The 21,990-nt window shown below is 38.6% G+C and overlaps 2 protein-coding genes across 6 annotated transcripts in view; both read left to right on the top strand.

Moving 5' to 3' along the window:
• The window catches only part of LOC306768471 (semaphorin-4D-like), a gene marked incomplete at its 5' end in the record, with an annotated part of 38,630 nt that extends 24,110 nt beyond the window's left edge, over positions 1–14,520 (top strand). For 3 of the 5 annotated variants that reach the window (XM_079256844.1, XM_079256845.1, XM_079256846.1), the window contains 18 exons: positions 315–448; positions 2,535–2,680; positions 2,764–2,826; positions 2,910–3,008; positions 3,121–3,214; positions 3,336–3,452; positions 4,574–4,725; positions 5,145–5,320; positions 5,475–5,631; positions 5,782–6,004; positions 6,295–6,407; positions 7,378–7,550; positions 7,761–7,807; positions 8,545–8,916; positions 10,503–10,718; positions 12,676–12,888; positions 13,069–13,157; positions 13,840–14,520. In XM_079256844.1, the coding sequence (XP_079112970.1) occupies positions 315–448; positions 2,535–2,680; positions 2,764–2,826; positions 2,910–3,008; positions 3,121–3,214; positions 3,336–3,452; positions 4,574–4,725; positions 5,145–5,320; positions 5,475–5,631; positions 5,782–6,004; positions 6,295–6,407; positions 7,378–7,550; positions 7,761–7,807; positions 8,545–8,916; positions 10,503–10,718; positions 12,676–12,888; positions 13,069–13,157; positions 13,840–13,878 (2,623 nt within the window). In that variant the 3' untranslated portion in view covers positions 13,879–14,520. The remainder of the gene's footprint in view (positions 1–314; positions 449–2,534; positions 2,681–2,763; positions 2,827–2,909; positions 3,009–3,120; positions 3,215–3,335; positions 3,453–4,573; positions 4,726–5,144; positions 5,321–5,474; positions 5,632–5,781; positions 6,005–6,294; positions 6,408–7,377; positions 7,551–7,760; positions 7,808–8,544; positions 8,917–10,502; positions 10,719–12,675; positions 12,889–13,068; positions 13,158–13,839) is intronic. The other 2 variants (XM_079256847.1, XM_079256848.1) reach the window with 1 other exon arrangement.
• Positions 8,922–9,545, top strand: LOC306768562 (semaphorin-4D-like; the record flags this gene model as incomplete). The annotated part of the gene is made up of 1 exon (XM_079256970.1): positions 8,922–9,545. A coding segment is annotated over one exon (624 nt), but the record flags the coding sequence as incomplete, so codon positions are not given.
• Positions 14,521–21,990: the final 7,470 nt, after the last annotated feature.

Genomic DNA, 21,990 nt, shown 5'->3' with positions numbered 1-21,990 from the left:
AAGTGCTCATATAGCTGGCACAAAGCAGCTTAATGGAGTCTATATCAGGTTCATGTTGAGGTGAAGGCAACAGGCAAGAGCTGTTAAGGGCAGGATGCGTCATAAATTGACAAATGGAAAAGGACACGTCCATCTGATAAGAACTGATCGCTACCAGGAGATCTGTCATCATACATTCAGTTTTCAGCTTGGAAGAATTTGGTTTGATGCATGTCACACCTATTGTTTTTGCTGCGTGATAAGATCAGCTCAAGAGGAACTGTGAAAAGCTTTGTTAAGCAGGTTTCAGTAAATAACTTTGTGTGTTCCTGCAGGGGAAACTTCACAGTTCCAAAGCTGTCAGAGTCTAACATGGGGTTTGGTGTGCTGGGAGTGTTTCTGGGGCTACTCCTGGAGGTCTCCACCCATGGACCCCACGCTGTGCCTCGAACTTCATGGAAGCAGAAGGGTAAGATGGTTTTCTGAGACAGAGGAAAAAAATTGCAGTTTATTAAAAGTGCAAAAATGAACCAATATTATGTGAAAGCTTAATTATTGTGGTTACTTACTCAATATAAGATATGTCAAGCTATCAAATTGTAGATCATTTATATGTAGAAGGGCTAGAAGGGTCTTTGTACTTCTGCAAAGTACACATCTTTGTTTTTTTGTTTTTTTTTTCTTTCCACCAAGGCGAAGGTCATGTAGTAGGGAGCGTCTATCTGTTTGTTAGCGACATAACTAAAAGATGTTATTCGTGGATTTTGATTGTATTTTCAGGAAATCTTAAAAGTGGAATGAGGAACAAGTGACTAGATTTTGGGGGTGATCCAGATCACCATTTGGATCCAGGACTTCAGGGTTAATTTTGCCATTAGAAATTCTAACTTAGAGATATTGCCCACAACATTTGGCAAAAAAATTACAATAGCTTGGTGACGGTCTTCTCTCTCCAAGTGCTTTTAGTCTTCTAAATTTCTTTAAAAAAAACCCAAACAAACAAACCTGTGTGTATATATAAAAACCCTTTCAACTCAATGTCTTTAGTTAACAGCACCATATTTAGTTTAATCTGTTTTCTAATTTGATTTTGAGATGAGACTTTGAGTTTGACCTCTGAAATTAGACTTATATTTTAAGAGATTAGAAGTTTGTCTCACCGATTACAAGAATAGCTTGAGTAACTCTGTCTCAGTGTGCGAATGATGAGAGCAAGTTATCGTTTTAATGAAAGTTTCTCTTCCCACAGTAGCACAGTCACAGTTTCAGGCACTCAGTAAGGGTATTTTCTGTCATCATTATGGTATTTGTGACCTGCATCTGCAACCTGAATCCTTTTGCTCCTGGCACAACCAGTACCACCCTAACACAAACTTTCCATTACTCAAAGTATGAAGCACAACAAGTTAATGCTAAGTGTCATACATGTAGCAGTTAAACACATTTAAAGGCTCATGGTGCGATATTTAAAACTTTTAATATGGCAGCAAAGTTATTTTTCATCCAACAAGTTTGCTGTGTAATGATGATCATAGCAGAGTGCACAGTCAGTATTAATGTCCATCTTAGAACAAGCCTCATCTATAATTGTTGTAAAAATGGCTAATATTTGCAATCTTTGGTCATTTGGAGGAGCAGGAACAGTCTAACAACAAAGCTGTCATTATCTTATGCTGATAAAAGCTTGAACTTTTCACAAAATGACACCTACAAAGATGTCTTTGTCTTCTACAAAGAAGATTAACCTTATATTTTGCTGTTCTTAGTCACTTTCCTAGAGACTAAAAACTAAATGTTCAATGTGGGTTTTCCCTAGGAATAACATTGGTCTAAATCAAGTTCAGAGAAGTTCATTTCTTGGAATTTAAAAAACAAGTTAAAAAACTTTGAAGTTAGCTTTCTGCACTCAACTTCTCTGATTAGATGAGTGTAACCAGTACTACCAGTACTAATTGGCACTGGTTTTTGAAAGAAGTCTATTTCAGCTTGTCATCTATCCTGCTATGCTGTTAAATCCATTTACCAATTTAAGTAGCACATTCAAAAGATAAAAGTCTTCTCAATACAAGCTCGTGCTTTTCATCTCTTTCCCAGCACTACTCAATGTGTAAACTGGAAAATCCCAGTTACCAGCAGCACTTCATTCTCTTCCATGCCTCTCATGGAGCAGCTTGTTATAGATGGAAGAATAAACACAGAACTGGTGACATGAAGGACATCCTGTTTCTGCTTTTGGAGGAAACATGATTACATTTTAATATTAATCTATTTATAGCTGTGATTTTGTCCCTGAAGAACACTGATGGAAAGATCTGACTCTCAGATGCTGAATGTTTAGCACGTTCACCAACTAGTTGCCAACTTTTCTCTGATTGATGCTCAGAAATGGAATTCCTTTAAGGATGTTAAAGTAAAACTGGCCTGTGGGTTGTGACATTTTCCCTGGACACACTCATTTCATGCCAATGTAAAAAAAAAACAAAAAAAAAACAAAAACTTAAAAATAAAATTAAATGTATTTTCGATGCAAATGTAATGTTTTTTTAAATGTTCAGATTTAGATCTGTTGGAGTTTTCGGAGCCGGGCATCTTCAACTACTCAACACTACTGCTGAGTGAGGAAAGAGATGCGCTGTATGTGGGAGCGAGGGAGGCTATCTTTGAGCTCAACAAGAAGAATGTAACCATCCGAAACAAGAAGGTATTTAAGTAGGAGTAACACCTGTAGCAAGAAGAATAAGTAAAAACATTTTTGATCATTTTTGGGTGTCTTGCTGTTTTCAGGTTCTGTGGATGGTTGCTGAGAACCCCATGAAAATGTGTATACTCAAAGGGAAATCAAAAGAGGTTTGTTTATTTATTTTGTTTGTTTGGGCAAAGTCAGAAACATTTATTCGGGTATAGAATAAATTAATTCTGTTACATTTCAGAGAGACTGTCTAAACTACATTCGGGTGGTGCAAGTTGTTAGTGATGAGCGGCTTTATGTCTGTGGCACACATGCTTTTCAACCTCAGTGTGATTACCTGGTAAGTTAATGATCTTTCCTCCCTTCAGTCAGAACACTAAGCTGATCCTACAACCATTTTTAAGGACTTGCTAATCAGTCATATTTAATTTCTATGTGATTTCCTTTTACAGAATCTTAGTGATTTTACTTTGGAGGGTAAGCCTGAAGATGGCAGAGGGAAGTGTTCCTTTGACCCTTCGCAAAGCTTTACCACGGTCATGGTCGGTGAGTTGAGGACTGTTTTATCTCATTGGTTTAGTATACCCATAAGATGTGCAACAACTTCCAGTTTTCTTTTTCTGTTGGATGAGAAAGTAACTTTGCTTTATTCTGTGTTTTCCATCAGATGGAGAATTGTACTCTGGGACAGCTTATAATTTCTTAGGAAGTGAGCCAATTATTTCCAGATATTCCCCATCCCACTCTCTGCTGAGGACAGAGTACTCCACATCATGGCTCAATGGTGAGTTGAGACAGTATGTGAGAAGTGTTGAGCTTTAACTTATAAAAACAATTTAGATTTAGCGCTGACCAGAACATATTTTTATGATCTTGTCTCTAATTTACAATTTATTCAATTTCAAGTTGTAGAACTGCTCTTATTTCAAAAGCTCTACTAATGAGCATCGTGTACATGATGTGGTTAAATAAAAAGCCTTTCTTTCCTTTGTCTTGTCAGTAGAGGAATCCAGCATGCAGTTTCTTATATTCATGTAGTGACACATGTCTCATCATGGGTAAAATCATAGACTGTATATAAAAGCTGGATGGAGCCTCTATGCCATCACCCGTAGGTTTCTGAAAAGCTGAAGTGAAACTCATTGGGCAGTTTCCACCATCGCCATCTTGGCAGCGTTACGGGTCTTGTCACCCCAGAGAATACAAAAACTGGGCACGGAGGTAGAGCTTAGAGGAGGGCTACATGTATGAGGGTGGATGCTCTGACCTGTCTGTAGCTAAGAGCTAACTGAACTAAATTGGAAATAATGGAGGCTAACCGGCTAATGGAGATGCTGTTAATCAGCTAAAATACATAATTGGGCTATATTCTGCCTTCTTGCAGCGGGATATCGGGTACCTGTCAATCAAAAAGACATGCTCACAATTGTGCCAAAATTCTAAATAAAATTACTTCTAAAAAAAAACAAAAAAAAAAAACAGCTGTCATGAAGGTAATCTTGACATATTGAACCAAAAATGGTAATTTGAATCGGGCTGTAAATTCCTAATTCTGCTGTGAAGTTGGACTTTATAACATGAGACTCTGTAAGAATTTGCTATGTTTTGGAGCCCCTAGTGGATGAGAGGGGAACTGCAGTTCTAGACTTTTTAGCATGGGCTTCACCTTTAAACCAATGGATGTTGCTGCTTAAAGTTGTACAGGCTCTCGCTGATTCATTTTTAGAATTCCTCAGACCAAGTTAAAATACTTTCTGGTCAGTGTTACCAAAATATATAATAAACTTTGACAACTTAGACTTAATTGTAAGTAAAAGTTTCTTTCTGTAAAGAAGAAAAAAATATATAGCAAGGTTTTCATAATTAAATTAAACGTCTCTCCTAACACTTTTTGCCTCATTGCAGAACCCAGTTTTGTCTTTGCTGATGTGATCAGAGAAGGGAAAAACAAAGCAGATGGCGAGGATGACAGAATCTACTACTTCTTCACTGAGGTGTCAGTGGAATATGAATTCTTTGGCAAGCTGCTGATCCCCCGTGTGGCTCGCGTCTGTAAGGTCGGTACACCATCTGTACAAGCCAGCAGCATCCCTCTTTAGCCCCTGTTCCCCTGTTGTTTTTTGGTGCATACCTTTGTTCGTCCTTTCCTTCTCTTTTAATCTAAACTGAGCTCATAATCTTTGGCTTGGGCATGAAAAAGCTCGACTCACATGTCCACGAGTAAATATAGCAAACATTGCAGATATTTGTTAGACATGGCATGCACATTGAAATTATGATGCAAGCAGAAAAAAACTTTGCTCCAGACTTAATAAATAAAAACTATCCTAATTCTACATAAGGCATGAAGTTTTAAAATAAAACTTGTCCTTTACTAAGTAATGGTAGTAAGTAGTACAAATGTTATATAATAGTTCTTTCGGCTCTTTTGATTTTATTTTCCTCACATTCTTTTGTTTGCAATATTTCTTGACAGGGAGATCTCGGAGGGGAACGCACTCTGCAAAAAAAATGGACATCTTTTCTGAAAGCCAAGCTGGTGTGCTCTATGCCTGAGCTCAATTTCGTTTTTAACGTGGTTCATGATGTTTTCATCCTGAGGGGGACAGACTGGAGAGACACGGTCTTCTACGGCGTCTTTACCTCTCAGTGGTAAGGAACATGTCTGGACAGGAACATGAATCAGAAAGCTTTTTTCAGCTCTACAGTATGATGCAGGACCTTAAGTTCACCTTTCAGTCTCTTGTTTGGTGTCTTGTCACTCCGCCTCGCCCAACCGTTTCATCTCCTGCCCTCACTTCTGCAGGGGAAATGTGGGTTTATCAGCTGTATGCGCCTACAACATGTCTGCTGTGGAAGAAGTCTTTTCCAAAGGAAAGTATATGCAGAAGGCCACAGTGGAGCAATCTCACACCAAGTGGGTGCGATATAATGGCATCACACCTTCTCCACGTCCTGGAGCAGTAAGTGCCTTAAGGCATGATTTATCATTAATATTTCATCTAATGATCACATTACTTGCATAAAATGGTGAAAAAGTTTTGTTCAATTATACTTATATATATATATATATCCTAAATATTTTACCCCATCCTTTCTTTCTTCTGCACCAGTGTGTAAACAACCTGATGCGACAGCAAAACATCAGCAGCTCGCTCCACTTGCCAGACAAAACCCTTCAGTTTGTTAAGGACCATCCCTTGCTGGAGGATCCCGTCCTGCCCATCGGCAACAGGCCTCGCCTCATCACCAAAGATGTCAATTACACTCAAATCGTGGTGGAAAGAGTGCAAGCGCTTGACAATAACATTTATGATGTTATGTTCACTGGGACAGGTAATAAGTCATCTATTACTATTAATGTGTTGCATGCGAAGGGCTTTCATTTAAATTCAGCATTATCGGGTTTATTGACCCACGTTGTTCATCTGTAACCGAGCTGTTTCAGTGTCTTTTTCAAAATTCTGGAAAAGAGTTGCAAGTTTTTTTTGTAGAATTTTAATCTTGATGGTAAATTAACAATAAACTTTTCTAAAAGCCATGTTTTAACAGAAACATCTTCCATCTGCTGGCTCCCTTTGACAAAATAACCTATGGCTTTTTTTTTTTTTTTTTTGCGCCTGTAGATAAAGGTGTTTTGTACAAGTCGGTGGTGTTTGAAGGAGAGGTTCATATTGTGGAGGAGATTCAGCTTCTGAAGAACTCTGAACCAATCAAAAATCTGCTTCTTTCCCCAGAGGTAAGTTCTGCATTTTGGCTGTACATGAAAGCAACTGTAGAGAGTAACACTTTATTCAATAAAGAAAGAACAAGTTATTAACAAGGGACAGATATACAGTTGTGTTTGGGTCAAAATGTTGATGGTCACAATGTTGGCAACCAATTCAGAGCAAGAATGCAACGAGTGACTACTGAAGTAGGAGAGTGAAAACATTTGTAATTGAAACAAACAAAAGCTAATCTGGTTGGGTCGTTTTAATTTTTTCTGGTCTCAGATGTTTTGCTTTCTGTGTGAGGGTACTTTAATAGTCTGTTTTAATTGTGGCAAGCAGTTATTTTGGCCATGATCAGAACCTCTGACATGAAGGAACAACTAGCATTGTTTTATGTGTACCAGTGAATATATGTGCAGCACTGAAATATTTCCATGGCTACAAAGCAGAGGAAGTAAGGCACCTTGCAGGCTTTCTGTCTGCTGATTTTATTCACATGCGTGTAGCATCTTTGTTATTTTTCACATTGTCACATTGCTAGATTTTATCCTTGTTAGAAAGCTCATGATAAGAAGTGACTTAGAAAATTGCATAATTGCAAAATTAGCAGAATACATGCTTTTCAGGCCGTTCTTGGGACTGTGAGAATATATAAAACATTTTAGTAGTTTGCTGATACCTGCATTTCTTTAAGAGCTTATTTTTCTCTGTCGCAGGAGCTGTAACTCAGACCTAAAAATACCATTTTGTAACACCATTATAAAAGCTATTAATCTGTTCAGTTTTTATGAATAAGTTGGTCCTTTCTCTAACATTGATGTAACTGAACATAACCAGTTATCAAGCTGTGATCTTCACACATTAGTTTAAAATGATCATGTCTTGTTTCTATTTGTGTCTTAGGGCTCATTTAAGTTTTGTAAATATAGGTCATAGATTGCTTAATAACAAAGTATGCGTCTGCATGCTTCTCTCTGCCTGTTTACATGTCCTTAGACACAATCTCTGTACGCTGGCGCAGACTCCGGTGTCGTCCAGTCACCCACAGCTTTCTGCAGCAAGTATTCATCCTGTGATGACTGCATCCTGGCACGGGACCCCTACTGTGCATGGGACCCTAAAGACGCCATTTGTCGCAATATCCGTAAATCTTCCAGCCAACAGATCAGGTAACTTAACATCAAGCTGGATTTGCAACATTCACTCTTTTTTTTAATCACCATTCTACATACCAGTACTCTACTCGTACATTATATCCGTGAAAAGACATCGGCCCTGATACTTTCTAGTTTGACCTGTTTTACTGTGTAATGCTAGACGTCTCAGTATGTACAGTTTGTATCAAGTTAACACTCATTAAAGTCACGGTTTTGTTGCAGGAGGCTAATCCAGAGTCTGAATGGTGATGCAGATCAGTGTCCTTCAGGTAGGAGGCAACAGGCTTCAGAACATGAACTGAAAGCGAACAGTATTAGTTTTAATTCCACTGTATATTTCACTGTCTTGCTGTAAGTCAGGGGTGTCAAACTCCAGTCCTCAAGGGCCGGTATCTGGCAGGTCTTTGTTGTTTCCCTCTACCAGCACACCTGACTCAAATGAAACGGATCCAGCTGCTTCTTGTTGACCTACTTGTTAATTTCAGTCAGGTGTGTTGGAGCATGGAGACAACAAAAAGCTACAGGATACCGGCCCTCGAGGACTGGAGTTTGACACCTGTGCTATAGGTCTTGTCTTGATGATTTGTAATTACTGGAAAAGTACTCTAGAGAGTGCAGACCTCCAAGCAGCTCATTTTCACACATATTTAGAAGAATCCTTTTAAATTCTTTGTTTTCACAATTCCCTCACCCACAAATAAAATGTTATCTAAGTCAGACAAAGACCCATTCTTGGGAAAAAAAAAAAAAAATCTGCCCAGTAGTTTTTGTGTAAAGTTGCTAACAAACAGATATAATAACCTCCTTGGAGGAGGTAAGAAATATCATTCATGATATTCACTTTTTTAAAAACATACCGTGATTTGAATGCTTTTCATTGGCTGACCATTGTCTAACCCAGACGCATTATTTTTCTCTTATTTGAAACACTTAACTATAAGTCGACTTTGCTAGAGATGTTTGATCCAAAAGTTGTTGTTTTTTTCTCTTACTGTTTGTCTCTTAGTGCCAGCTGTGTCTCAGAAGGACTACCGGCGTGTGACCGTGAAACCGGGGAGCTCTGCTGAGCTGCCCTGCCTGATAAACTCCAACGTGGCCAATGTGATGTGGAAATCTAATGGCTCACTTCTCACTGAGGCCTCTCGCTTCCACTTCATAGCTGAAAATGGGCTCCTCATTTACAGCGTGGCTCCTGAGGATCAAGGTCACTACGAGTGCTGGTCTGTAGAGTGGGCTCCTGCCGTTGGAAAGAACTTCAGCCGCCTCCTGGCTGGATACATCCTGACTCTGGATCTTCCACCCAGACCCCCACCTCAGGCAAGCCCCGTGGCCACCACGCTTGGCAACCAGGAGAAAAGTAGCACACATGCAGCTGAAGGTAACGTAAAGACAGACAGAGCCCTACTAACTTCGGCCAGCTTCACAGCCACGATCCTCCTCACCTCCCCACCCCAAACTGACTCCTCACTAACCCCGCCTCCCAGCAGCACAATCAACCAACCAAATCAGTACCTTCCTCCAAACCCCGTCGTTCCCCATCCAGACAGCCAGGACCCTTCAGCTGAATATCTGCAGCACAACAACAGCATGGCCCTCCTCTTCCTCTTTCTCCTGTTTTTCCTCCTCTTCCTGGCTGCGATGGTGTACAACTGCCACATGCAGTACCTTCCAGCTCCCTGCCTGAGGCTGCGAGCGGCTCTGCTGGGCAGCCACAAGAGTCCCCATCAGCCTGAGTACAGAGCCTGCGAAGCGGGCTTGATGGAAGCGTCCACCATGGACAAGGTCAACATGACTGAGCAGCCGACGCACAACGGAAGTCAAACCACACAAAAGCTGCGGGCGCTTCGCGACACAGGATACGAGACCGAACCCGAGTGCGGCAACGGCCAAGTCCCCTCTCATAGCTTTGGAGGCGACAGCCCATCACAGGAGAAACCTTTTGATGTGGACTGTGAATCCCAGTCCATCCAGTTTGCAGATGCAGATGACCCTTGCTGTTCGCCATAAACTGCTTCTGTCTGTGTGTGTTGAAGCTCTTGCTTGCTGGAAGTGTGTCCAGTGTGTGGCATTAAGCTAAGTTTAATGGTCACAAGGCTTTAGTCAAGCATTCCTGCTTAGCTATGAAGCTTTAACTCCTGCAGTCTGATTTAGGGTGATGATCAAGCAAATCTCGTCTCCAAGGAAACTGCATCCTTTCAGCTTAGGCCAGCAAGAAAAGCTATTTCTTACCTTCCAAATTGGAAACATTGTTTACCAAATTGGTAAGTTACTCTGATGTTTTCCAAATTGGAGTGATATTTCTGTACAGCCTGTGTGAAAATAATCTGTCGAAGCATTCGCAGCTTTTTTGTTTCGCCATCTAGTTGACGGTAAAAGCTTCAGCATTATAGTGATTTCTCAGGGAAGAGTTGCTGTGTACGCTACAGCTTTGCTTTGCCGTACTGTGTTGTCATCTGCAGCACCCGATCTTCAGATTCTGTGGCATAATTTGAAGATCAGAGGAGAGGAAAAGAAGTGGACACGTGGTGGATGGCTTGATTAAATACTGGAATGTATCAAACCACTGACTTGTGAGAAGTAGCACTGCTGCACTCGTTTATTTTTTTATTTTTATTCCTACGTGTGAAGGCAACATTCCTGATGGATCCTGTGTGTTAACCTTCATTAAATCATCTGTTTATAAAATAGAGTTGTACAGTTTGACCTGAAGCTTGATAGTAGAGCCCTGGAAAATCTGAAGTTTTCATTTTTTATTGTTTTTTATTAAATTTTAAGTTTTCTAACATTTTCATTTAATTATTTAAGTTTGCAGATCTGTGGTATTCCATATGTAGTTGTGATCTTCCTCTTTTTTTTAATTTATTGCAACAGCCCTGACTTAGATCATTCTTTAGCTTTCTTTGCATGTCACTCTCGTTTAGATTTTTCTCAACACTTTTTCCCCCCCATCACCCCTTCTCACAGCTGCCTCTTCTGTCGACACTTCATCCTTCCCGCTCTCTTCTGGAAGTAGCTCTCGCTCTGCCTTCCCTTCCTCCTCCTCCTCTTCTTCTTCTTCTACCAAGCCCCAGAATGTGGGAGCTCGAGAGGCAGAGGTGAGACTGCTGCCTCCCCTGCTGAAGGACCAGGCATGGGGAGTTCATGCCCAGGAGGCTTTCCTGCTCTTCTGCCTTGCCCTGGGTGAGTGGTGCCTGTGACTTTGACCCAACTCCTCAGACTTCCCCCTCGCTCAGGGACATGCGCTTGGTTTGGAAATCTTTGCCTTTTCTTTAACCCTTCCATTTCTCATTCCATCCTCTTTCTACCTTGCATGTTACCAACCACTCAAACACACACTAACCAAGAGAGTTCCTGGATTTATTTGTAACAAGTCAGGCCTTTGCTTTCAGGTATTTGGCTTGTGGAGAACTAAACTCCAACACAATGAATGTTTAAAAAGACACAAATGGGGCTAAGTGTGGTCTCGCTGTTCTGTCAATACAAGGTACCATTTTCGTAAGTTATTGTCACCGCACTTGGAGACATGAAATTTAGAGGTGGATCCTTTTTATACAGGATGTTCAGAATTACTTCATTTATCCAAATTAAAGTCTGTTCAGCTGTCAGTGATCTGGGGTTTTTGTGTGCCTGTAAACGTTTGTAAATATATTTGTATATATAAAAATACGTTTTGAAGATGTACATAAATCTAGGGGTACATTTTTGCCACTGTGGTTCTTGCTAGGAGAAATAAACGTCAAATGTTTTCAATTACGATTTTGTTTTCTTTTTTTTTCCCGTTTACAGCGACTTTTAAAAAAAAAAAAATGACTGTGTGGGGTTTGAAATTGCACCTTCATTTCATTGTGAAGCAAGTAAAAACGTTCAAATATTAAAAAGTTTCAAAGATCAACAGTGCAGCAAGATGCAGGTTTTGTTTGAACAGTTCTTAATAAGAGGTAAAAGGGAATAAAAGCATCTGAAAATACTTCAGGTTCTATAAGATCCCAAGGCCTCTGCTGCACCTTAATAATTATCTTTTTTTTTTTTTTTTTTCTTTAAAAAAGGCAGCAATATGAAAGTTTCAAAGCTTTTTGAACATCTTGGTGCCTCTGAACTTGACCCAGTGTTTAGTAGATTTGAGCCCCTCCTTGCAGATTTCTATTGATTTGAAATAATTGTACATGGAGCAAAGATAAACATAACTACTCGTCAGGCTCATTAAGGTTTTAATATTTTAAAAAAATGTCTAACAATAATGGAGGTAAAATTGCCCGGTGGACCAAAAGAACATTACAAAAGGAGTTCTTATGTGATTACTCCAAAGGCTAATCAAACCTGTTAGACTGTGTATAACTTTCAGGAAGCTTGAGCAGACCCCAGGGAGGTAGGGAAATGTTTAACTGTGCAGCCACACCTGCATAACTTCCCATCACAGATGGGTCAGATAAACTGTCCTGTCTTTTCTACACAATTTTCCATGCAAAAAATCTCAACTTCTAAAAACAAAGTCAACTTCAAACTTCCTGTTCATAATTGAATGTGAAGATTTTACCTCCTGCTGTTGTGAGCTGAAGGTGTATTTTTGTTTTCTGCAGTCAGTTGCACACGTTAAGCGAATGATGGATTTGATTTGATGGTTTGAACATGGAATCAACTTTGCATAGTCTTTGAAAAAGGCAATTCAGCTGAAAAATATCTGAAAATCATGGATGTTTGCTGTGGTCCATGCAGAGCAAATGGTCATTGATTAAAAGCTTTTTATAGACTAAAACACAGGTGTGTGTGTGTGTGTGTGCAAGACCACAGAAGTACAAGCTTTTGAATGAAAACCAAATGCTTTTACAGGCTGCGCTTGCCAAAGGAGGTGTTGCAAAGCCGTAACCATGCAGCTGTCTTGCTTCAGGCTTTTCACATTTTTATGCAATGCAAACCATAAAAGAGGAAAAGTAAAATATGAGTAAAAGTTAACTTTTTTTTTTTTTTTGTTTGAAGACAAAAAGCATTTTGTCCAAACATGAAGAGACATTTGCATGCAACTGTAACATCATTTTCTATCTGCATGTATATTCAAACCTCTGGAAATGTTCATAATACCAAATGCCCCCAAGTAGACCTAGTCAAAAAAAAAAAAAAGAAAAAAATATTTCCATTTCAGGTCCAAGCGATGTCCATATTCACTGGCTAATAAATGGGCACAGCCTGGACACCCCCATCATGGAGTATCGCCTGCCGCTGGGTCAGAAGGAGGTGCTAGTGAGCAGCTGGCTCCAAGAGGGGCCGCTGATCAAAGATGCCCGCTACCACTGTGTTGCTGAGGCCAGCACAGGAAATGACATGTCTGAGGTTGACCTCCACCTCACTATTGGAGGTATCTGGACCTGCTTTTACACGGCTGTGAAAACATCTCATGTTTACAACATTTTGGATGTGAAGCACTCACACACGCCGCAGCGTTATAGAGTTAAATGCCTGGGCTTGCCTGTCGCTGCTTTGAGTATAGAGCTTGATAATTAAATGCTTTATTTCTATAAATGATGTCATTTGACAGATGAGAACATTCCATCCAGAGACTTGAACCAGTGGAGAAGTGCACTCACAGAACATGAGCAACTGCTTAAAAGATGGCAGAAGGCCTGGGTAGGTCTACGTTCGGTGTGGTTTTTCAGACCCTCATAAACATAATTGTGCAGTCGCTTGGATTGACTTGCATCACATGCACCAGTTTTAACCTGCCCTCCATGTTTGGCTGTTAGCGAGAGGTCAAACGTCTTTGCTAGTTTGCACTTTTCCTGTGCATCTAAAGGCAAATATAACAAGTTGAGTTTTATTTAGGTAGTTGTTGGTGTTCTGCAGTTGGTTTTTGACCTGCAACGATTATAAAATAGCCTTTTGCAAACAGTGATCAGGATTCTTTGAAGTACCTTTTGCTAACAAATGACTCACTACCAAGAGCTTTTAACTTTGTCACATCTAACATGATTAACCATATTCACCAAACAGAACGGCAAATACTTGCATCTTACATGTTCTTTTCACAGCGTTGTTTGTCTTGTGATGTTTCCACAGACATTAATGCTATTCTCTAGAAATTAAGAGTTACATGCACGTATCAAGTATTAAAACAGAACGTGGAGCCTTATTTAGCCTCAATGTTTCCATTTCTGTCAGATGCAAGACTGAAGGCTTTACAGGTTTGGAACCATCCTGTTTGCCTTCATCAGTGTAAACATTTAGTAAGATTCTGGCGTACAAACGTAAATTCTTTTCTGTATGCATCCTTGGCTGCCTGCACAGTACAGCTGTGTTTTCCCCTCTGCAGGAAAGCTGTGACGGTCACACAGGTCTGAGGACTTGCTAAATCTGGAACGAACTAGTCCCCAGTCCAGGTGGAGCACGCCTATGACACTGAAACGTTCATAAACAAATGGGAAACTGTGTCACTTGTAACATGGTGTGTTTGATGGACCATGAAGTAAAGATTTCACAGCGCCTGCCTCCCTCACGGTTTCGCCTGCTTGTGATGAGTGCTTACAGAGTCTACAAGGGGATGAAGCTCATTGGTTACCACAGTCTGAGGATGTTTGGGCTGCAACAAATGTCTTGAAAGCACTGCTTGTTTGGAACAATAAACCTGTGTATGAGGCCTGCTGGTCAATTCTAAGTGACAAAGTGGCAGACTGATATTTGAGACGTTTGCTTCTTCACAGCCTCCTTGTTTGACTTTTATACTTTTTTGATAGAAGAAATTGACCGTCTGTTGTAAGAAGTTTTTCATTATATACACAGTAAATCTTTGATGTTTGACGTGGAGCATTGATTCTAAAAATCAAGGATCCAAATGGCATTAAATCTGAAAATGTCACACACTGAAATGTTACAGTCTTACTGTTCACAGTCAGCAATTTGTATTCTGCACAAACTGCGACAGCATACCTGACTTATGCAGAAATAAACACTTTCTGTTTACATGAATGCATCGTATTCTTGCTGTGGTTTCATTAGATGAAGATTTGACACAGTGAATAATGTAACATGTTCTTACAAGAAACTTAAAAAGTTCACAGTGTGTTGGGCTACTGACATTTTTTCGAACAGCAATGGGCAGCGGGGGATCACATTTCAGATAATTAAATTGCTTATACATATGCCAAATATATGTATTTTTTCCCTTAGAAACTTTCTACATTACTCCAATAAATGTACAAATGATCAAATATCTCACTCAAAAACGGAGAAAAAGCCCTAAAATAAAAAAAAACAAACAAAACGTTAGCTTCCATGAAACTGTAAATAAAATGGTTCATATCTACTAACAACAATAAGTTGTTCACACAGAACTGCTTCTTAAAGGTTTTACTTGTAATGGTTTGTTTTTACATTGCTGGTGTTACCCACCTGAACACACCTTCCACTACTGAATGTTGTGACTTTACTGGCTCAAACTGTTGTCTCACATCAGCACTTCCCAGAAATGCTCAAACCATCTGAATTATTTTCTAACCACCCAGTTTGCCTTGGAAAGCAGATTATTTCTAGAGTACATAACATATTCTGACTCTGATTTCTTTTATTAATGTGGAGTATGTATCTCAAGGAAACTATGCATTACAGCTTTCAATAGTTATAATCATAAACTATACCAATACTAAGTATTTTATCCATTTGTTGTGCTTCATATTTTAATTTGACTTCCAATAAAAATGTATTTGTAGGGGACACTGTTATATTTCAGCTTGAAACTGTTTGTTTTTATTGTACTAGCAGTCACAACTTGAGCCACAGCACACTCTTGTGTACAATAACGGATGTAAAACAAAAACCAAACCAAAAACAAAAAACATGAAAGTGGAATTCAGGAAATGTAAATTAGTAATTATAATTTATTTTCTGTCTGTTTCACACATATCCAATCTGTGAGGTTCTCTGGTTTAACGTCACATTACGTCATTAACTGAACTGGTTTTGCTGATTCTCCAACACAAGGCATTTCTCTTCCTTCTGAATGAGCTATTGTCAAATGGTACAAGCTCTTGGAACAAAAAGCAATCAGTGAAAAGGGTCTCCAATGAGCTGACCACTCCTTATGCAGCAGTAAGTAACAAACATATGTTCGTAGGACGTGACAGCTATTGCAATACAAGTAATGACTAGTAGTCAGGAAGAAATTCACTAAAATACATTTATATCACAGGAGTCTTTTCCAGATGATGATAGTTTATGTTTTGGGAGGAATCTTCTAAACAGTAGGATGTGGAGCTTTGAAAGTACAAACAAATGAAATATTTTGTGATTGTCACGCATTCATTTCTACTGTAATGGCGATGCAGTTTTTTGCAGACCAACAGCATCTGAGGGTTGCTGCACTGGTACTGTACTGGTTTAAGACTCATGCAGGGATCAAACCCTGAGTCTGCTGAACTCTCAGCGGTCTCCACTTCTCTTCAGGCATCAGGTGGGATTTTGGGACAAATCTAGCTATTTTCCCAGGCCAAATAACATGTCTGGAGAGGGGAAAAATTGTCTTTCTCAAAGGAAGCCGTCAGATCAACCACTAAAAATACAAACAAAGCAACATAAAAAGTCATAATGAAGGAAACTTTATTTAAGAAAAAGGACATTTTAGTCAAATGAGCTAAAGTCTTCAGAGCCTGCAGTCATTTTTGAAGAGTTAGGAGATGACTACTTGGGAGAGATAATAAAGAGAAATTCAGTTTTATCATTTCAACCCATAAAGACCCAACCTATGAAGGATGGATCAGATAAATCCAATTTTTGGAATATGAGATCTTTATTCGTCCCTTTAACAAAATGTAAAATAAAAAAGTACAAACGTTTTTAGGGATATTTCACATTTATGACCGTTGACATGTGAGATGCCAAAGTTTTTATAATGTAATCTTCTGCTTTCTGGTGTCCATTAGGAGGCAGAAGACAAAAATAATCTTGTGTTACACAGTATTTTCATCATATTTTACACCATGAAGTGATGCCAAAAGTCTGAGAAACTGTATGTATCATGTATTTTAACTCCGGGTTGTTATGGGTTAAAATGGGGATAAGCATTACTATTCTGGTAAATAAATCTTTCTCGCCTTGCAAAAAATGCTGGAAAGTACTACTTTTGAACAATTGATATTATTATAAAAACCCTTGTTTAAAAGTTACTAAAGATGACATCAAAAAAACTAAGCTTTGAACTCAAACACAAATGTCAAGATCCATCAGTACCCTCTTCCAGTAGCTGTGGTCTGGTTTGAGAACAATTAGCAATGGTGGCGCTGTCCACTTCCATGTGGCCTCATTTAAAAAAAAAAAAAGAAAAAGGCACATAGAACTATTAGTGTTGTTAAATGTAAGAGCTGCAGTGATTAATTAGCTCTGTTGGCATATAGAACAGAAGGTCAGTGGGTTTGTAGACCTGTACATGCACACACACACACACACACACACTTCAGAGTGTGCTCCTCCTCTGCTGCTTTTTAAAGAACCATTCACAAACATTTCAAATGATCCCTCAGACATGGTTACAGGCAGAAGCTCTTGTGGCTACATCAGCGTCCTCAAGCAGGCCCATCTGCCATTCAATGTGCTGTTTCACTGACATTTTAAGAAACATGATTCAGGCTTGTGTTACTATGGGCAACAGTGTTATTGATGGCCATAAATAGGTTCAGTGATAGGGGACTATAAAAATGCCACAGTGAAATTTTATTCAGTGTGAATATAATGGTAACTAGATATTTTATAACCTTTACCCCTATTTATAATTGAAGAAGAATGTTTGGTTAATTTAATCAGATATAAAGACTTACTGCGTGCAGCTGATTGTACACATAAACCTGCTCATTGTACAATGCCAGGAAGATCAGAATGCTAAGATTAAACTAACACAATAAAATAAATGGATAGCACTTTATTATAAACTAGTAATGTGATGCTCTAACTTACATGATGTCTTCAGATGAAGCCAAATTTCTGGATTGTTGCTGACATGTCATGTCTAAATAATTTGCTTTCCAAGGTACAGAAGCACGGTTATTCGCCAGGATCCCATTGCAGTTTTCTGGGATGTGTTTTCATCTTTTGCTTTTTGCACTTTGCAGTCTAGAGCAGCTTATTTTTTTATCCTGGTCTTCAAGAGCCGGAGCCCTGCAGGTTTTAAAAGATTCCCTGTTACAGAGCTTGATGTCAAGCTCTGCACATTACTTAGCCATTGATTTGAGTCAGGAGTGTTTCAGCAAGTAAACTGTTAAAACAGCAGTGGGAAACCCGAGTCCTCAAAGACCACAGTTCTGCAAGTCCTGCAATGAGTCTTTTTTTGTCTTTGTAATCAAGCCAGACTGTTGCAGCACCATAGACTGATCTATTGAATGCTGAACAATAAAAAGCAGGTGAAAAATGATGGCCACAAGATTATTTGTTCCATTGTTTGTGAAAAATTTGCCCTAATTTGCAGAAGATGTGGGTGCTTCCAGTCCACTTGTTCATGATTTCGCTTTTACTTTCTTCTGCACGCCTACAGTTGTGGGGGCATCGCCTCTATGAGTGTAATTAGAACACTTAATATTTATTTATTCATAAATAAATATATGCATACCTTGACATGCAAGTTAAGAAAAGACTTGTGGTAACTTCTTGGACAATTGTTAAATGTACTGGTTTACTAAAAGAAATTACATGCTACGTGTGCTAAGGTCCTCCAGGCCTGGTTTGACATTAAAACTGCAGCAGTGTAGCAGTAAAATTTTATCTTCATGTTATATTATCAATATCTCATGAAGACTTTTCACATTTTACCCTGAGTCTGCTCTTTTGGTACCTCTGGTTATTTTGCTCCTAGCTTGTCTGAAAATAACCCTTGCTTTTTGTAACGAAGCAACTAGTGAAGTGGAGAAGTATCTGCTGTCTTTCCTGGCAAAAGATGCTCCTTTCCTCTTTCTCCTCTTATTCAAATCCTCTGTTTGGCTGATATGAACAAACAGTGAAAGCACTCTATTAAAAATGTATGTTTTATGAAACTGGTGCTGAAGTTGTTGAACTCTCATTTAAAACGTTTTACCTGTTACTGAAATGCAGTAGGTCAAGATCTTACACATCAGAAAGTATTTTGGAAATTTTAATTTTATTTTTTTATCTGCTGGATGGAAACACTTGTTTGAGAACATCCTCTGACCTGATTGATTTATCCTGGTTGCTGTATAGTAGAGGCTCCACATGGTGGCCAATGTGTTGTACTGCACCAACTATTGATCATCCGTCAGTGGGTTCAAGTGACCAGTTACCACAAAGCACCATAGTGGCAGCAGTTACTGGAGCAGAAATGTCCACAGGCTAAAGAGCAGGAGAGGACAAGTTAGACTCCAAACTTTTTCAAATGCAACTTTATCTAACTCATAAAATAATACACTTAGCTGCAGGAATGAATATTTGACATCTGTTCTTAAAGCCCACACTGTTGAGTAAATGCTTAGGTTGTGATGGTTTTGATCTGAAATGCCAACATTTGTAAGTTGCATAAGATGAAGTTACACATAACAAAGTTGCAAATCAGAACTGGAAGAATCAATTTTACTTCCTTCTTTGACTCTAAATGTGTAACATCAGCTGTGGGGTCCAGATTAAAGCCAGTATTTATGCAATCGATTCTGAGCTACATTAGGGACAGGGTAGTGCAATGTGGTGGAAGGAGAGGAGGATGTCATCGTCATAAAAATTCTGCACGTGTCAGGTCAGGTGGTGGGGATGTGGACCCAAATGCAGGGAGGAGCCACAGGGATGCAGATTGAAGGAGATTTATTTAAACCCAACGAACTCAGGGGACCACAACAACAAACAAACAAAATGATCCAACAACCAAGAACTGAAACTGAGGGGTATAAATACACTGGGGGAACCAAACAAGAAACAGGTGTACTGAATGAACCAAAACAAGATCAGGTGAACTCAATGAACAGGAAATCAATAAAGCTAAACAAAAAACAAGAGAACCAAACAGGAAAAACTACTAAATAAAACAGGAAACCTGAAACTAAGGCACAGCACAAACCACATCATGACAGCACGAAGTAATGAAAACACAATATTATTATAATTTCCTCCTACAAGTTCACATTAGTGAAGACAGTTATTAACTGATTCATTGTACAACAAATACAAATATTAGTAGTTGGTTCAAATGTGAAAAATAATAATGATTATGAAAAAAGGTCCAAATATTTCAGCCCATAAATGCCACAGATGGATGCGTCATATTATTAAAAGTAATGTGTCTAGTACTCCAGAAGAGGGCGCTGTATTATAAGATTTTCTGATGCCGTGTCAGCAAAAGATGCTGAAATACTTGATTATGTTTTCTATGTTTATACAAATAGCAGGAAAAAAGTTAGAAATACTGTCTTGTTTTAAAAGTGTTTGAATTTTATACTGTAAATAATGTACCAACAAAAAATACAGGTAAATGTCTGGACAGTTATTTATTACGGATTTACATACAGCTGATAAAATGAGTATTAAAAATATCACCATTTTTCTCAATAAATATATTTCTAATGGTGCTATTGGCATGAAGTGTTCACCAAATGTTAGTTACAGCTAATACAATGTACACATGCAAAGAAATTAAGCTTTAGACATCCATAAATTATGTGTAATAAAATTAAATCACAAAAGCCTTTATTAGTATTAGCTTCAACATGCCTCCTGTGTGAGGATGAAGGTACTCAGTTGATATCTTCCATACAGTCTTTAAATCTTGAAGGTTGTGTGGATGTCTTCTGTGAACTCTGAACTTCAGTTCTTCCATTAATTTTCTATTGGATTCAACTCATGTGGTTGGCTGGGCCATTCAAGCAGCTTTATTTTCTTTTTCTAAAACCAAAGGACAGTTTCCCTGGCTGTGTTTGGGATCATTGTCTTGCTGAAACCTGGTAGATGATGGCAGCATTTTTTTTAAAAATTGAAAATGTCAAAGTACATTTTTCTATTAATCTTTCCTGCAACTGTATGCTGAAAACCCGTCCCACACGTTTACACTTGTGTACATATACTTGTCTTTTTCATTTTACTGTGCCTTTTTTATGTTTATTTATTTATTTTTTTATTACTGCTAAAGGGATTCCATGTAACTTTTGGCCACTAGGGGCGCTAAACCTGTAACTTCCCACGGGATACTGACACAAAATCTGTTACACACACTAAGCTAAAACTGCCCCCAAAACATTACAATAAATTATAGTTCTGAGTATCAAATGAAGCAGTAACTTTAGCATGACTTTCAATAATTTACTGACATGAAAATGTCAACATTAGCTCTTATGTGACATTACAGTAGAACTGCTTCGCATTAAATAGAATGAAAACCATTAAACTAAACCAGGCCAGTTGCTAATTGTTCTGTCACTTCTTTGATATTTACATGAATAATATGAAATGTGTTAATTGCATGCAAAGCAGTTCAATTTACTCGAAAAGTTTAGTGTGTCATGTTATCTTTGGTCTGCAGTGAACTAGCTTTAACTAGCAGCATTTAGCATCTACTAAACGGCTAAGTGAAGACACAACGTTGTATAATGTAACGGTCTGCAGGTCATCGCGCACTTACAGCCACTGTTTAGAATAAACGCTGAAAGATGTGGAAAAAGTATCACATTTTGGTAAGTTTACATAATAAGTAGAAAGTTAAGTTACCAGTGTAATAGTTTATTTTTTCAATGCATATGCTATGTTTTTATTTTGCACCTAGCCGTTACCATTAAAGTACATAAAGTAGGGATAGCCAACCTATTAAACTTTTCAGCATATTAAAGCAAATATAGAAAACATTACATGATCTAGTCTCTATAAGCTAAAGCCCCCCCCCCCCCAAAAAAAAATGTCATTACCAACTCAAATAAAATAATTTTCCTGTGATTCTTCACTACATAATCAGAGAAAAACCTGTCAAACATAATTTAACAATGGCATCTCTTACTACAGGTTCAGTCAATCCCTAGTTCTGACAGAAGGCCAAAGGTGGGTCTGGTTCCTCGATGTGGGGCTCAGGTGTGTAATTAGCAGAGAGGAACATTGAGCCTTTTATTGAGCCTTTTTTTTTTATTTTAGATTTTTTCAAGATATCGGCAGTGTAGTTGTTGATTCATTTGTTTTTTCTTTTAGTTCACTTGCTATAACTCTGATGAAAAGCCATAAAACTATAAACAAGTGGATGTTTAGGATTTTTTGTGTTTAGTCTCAGAACTAAAAACCCCACGTTGGCTCTGATGCCATTTGTCCTTTACGTAGCTGGTAACCCACATTGTTTTAATTCCTGGTAATCTGGATTTGGGAATCTAAAAAATGGAAAATCTGGATCAGGGAGATCCAATCCAATGTTGCTTTAAAAAAAAAAAAAAAGATGGCATAAAAGTAAGACAAATTACAAGTTCCTGGATACTAAATAATGGAATTTCCAAATCCTGCTAATTTTTGCTCA

Source organism: Telmatherina bonti (assembly GCF_933228915.1).
Source record: "Telmatherina bonti genome assembly, chromosome: 17".
In the NCBI taxonomy this organism is placed as follows: domain Eukaryota; kingdom Metazoa; phylum Chordata; class Actinopteri; order Atheriniformes; family Telmatherinidae; genus Telmatherina; species Telmatherina bonti.
The sequence above is the reverse complement of the archived record's forward strand: the minus strand, read 5'-3'. Positions and strand labels throughout refer to the sequence as shown.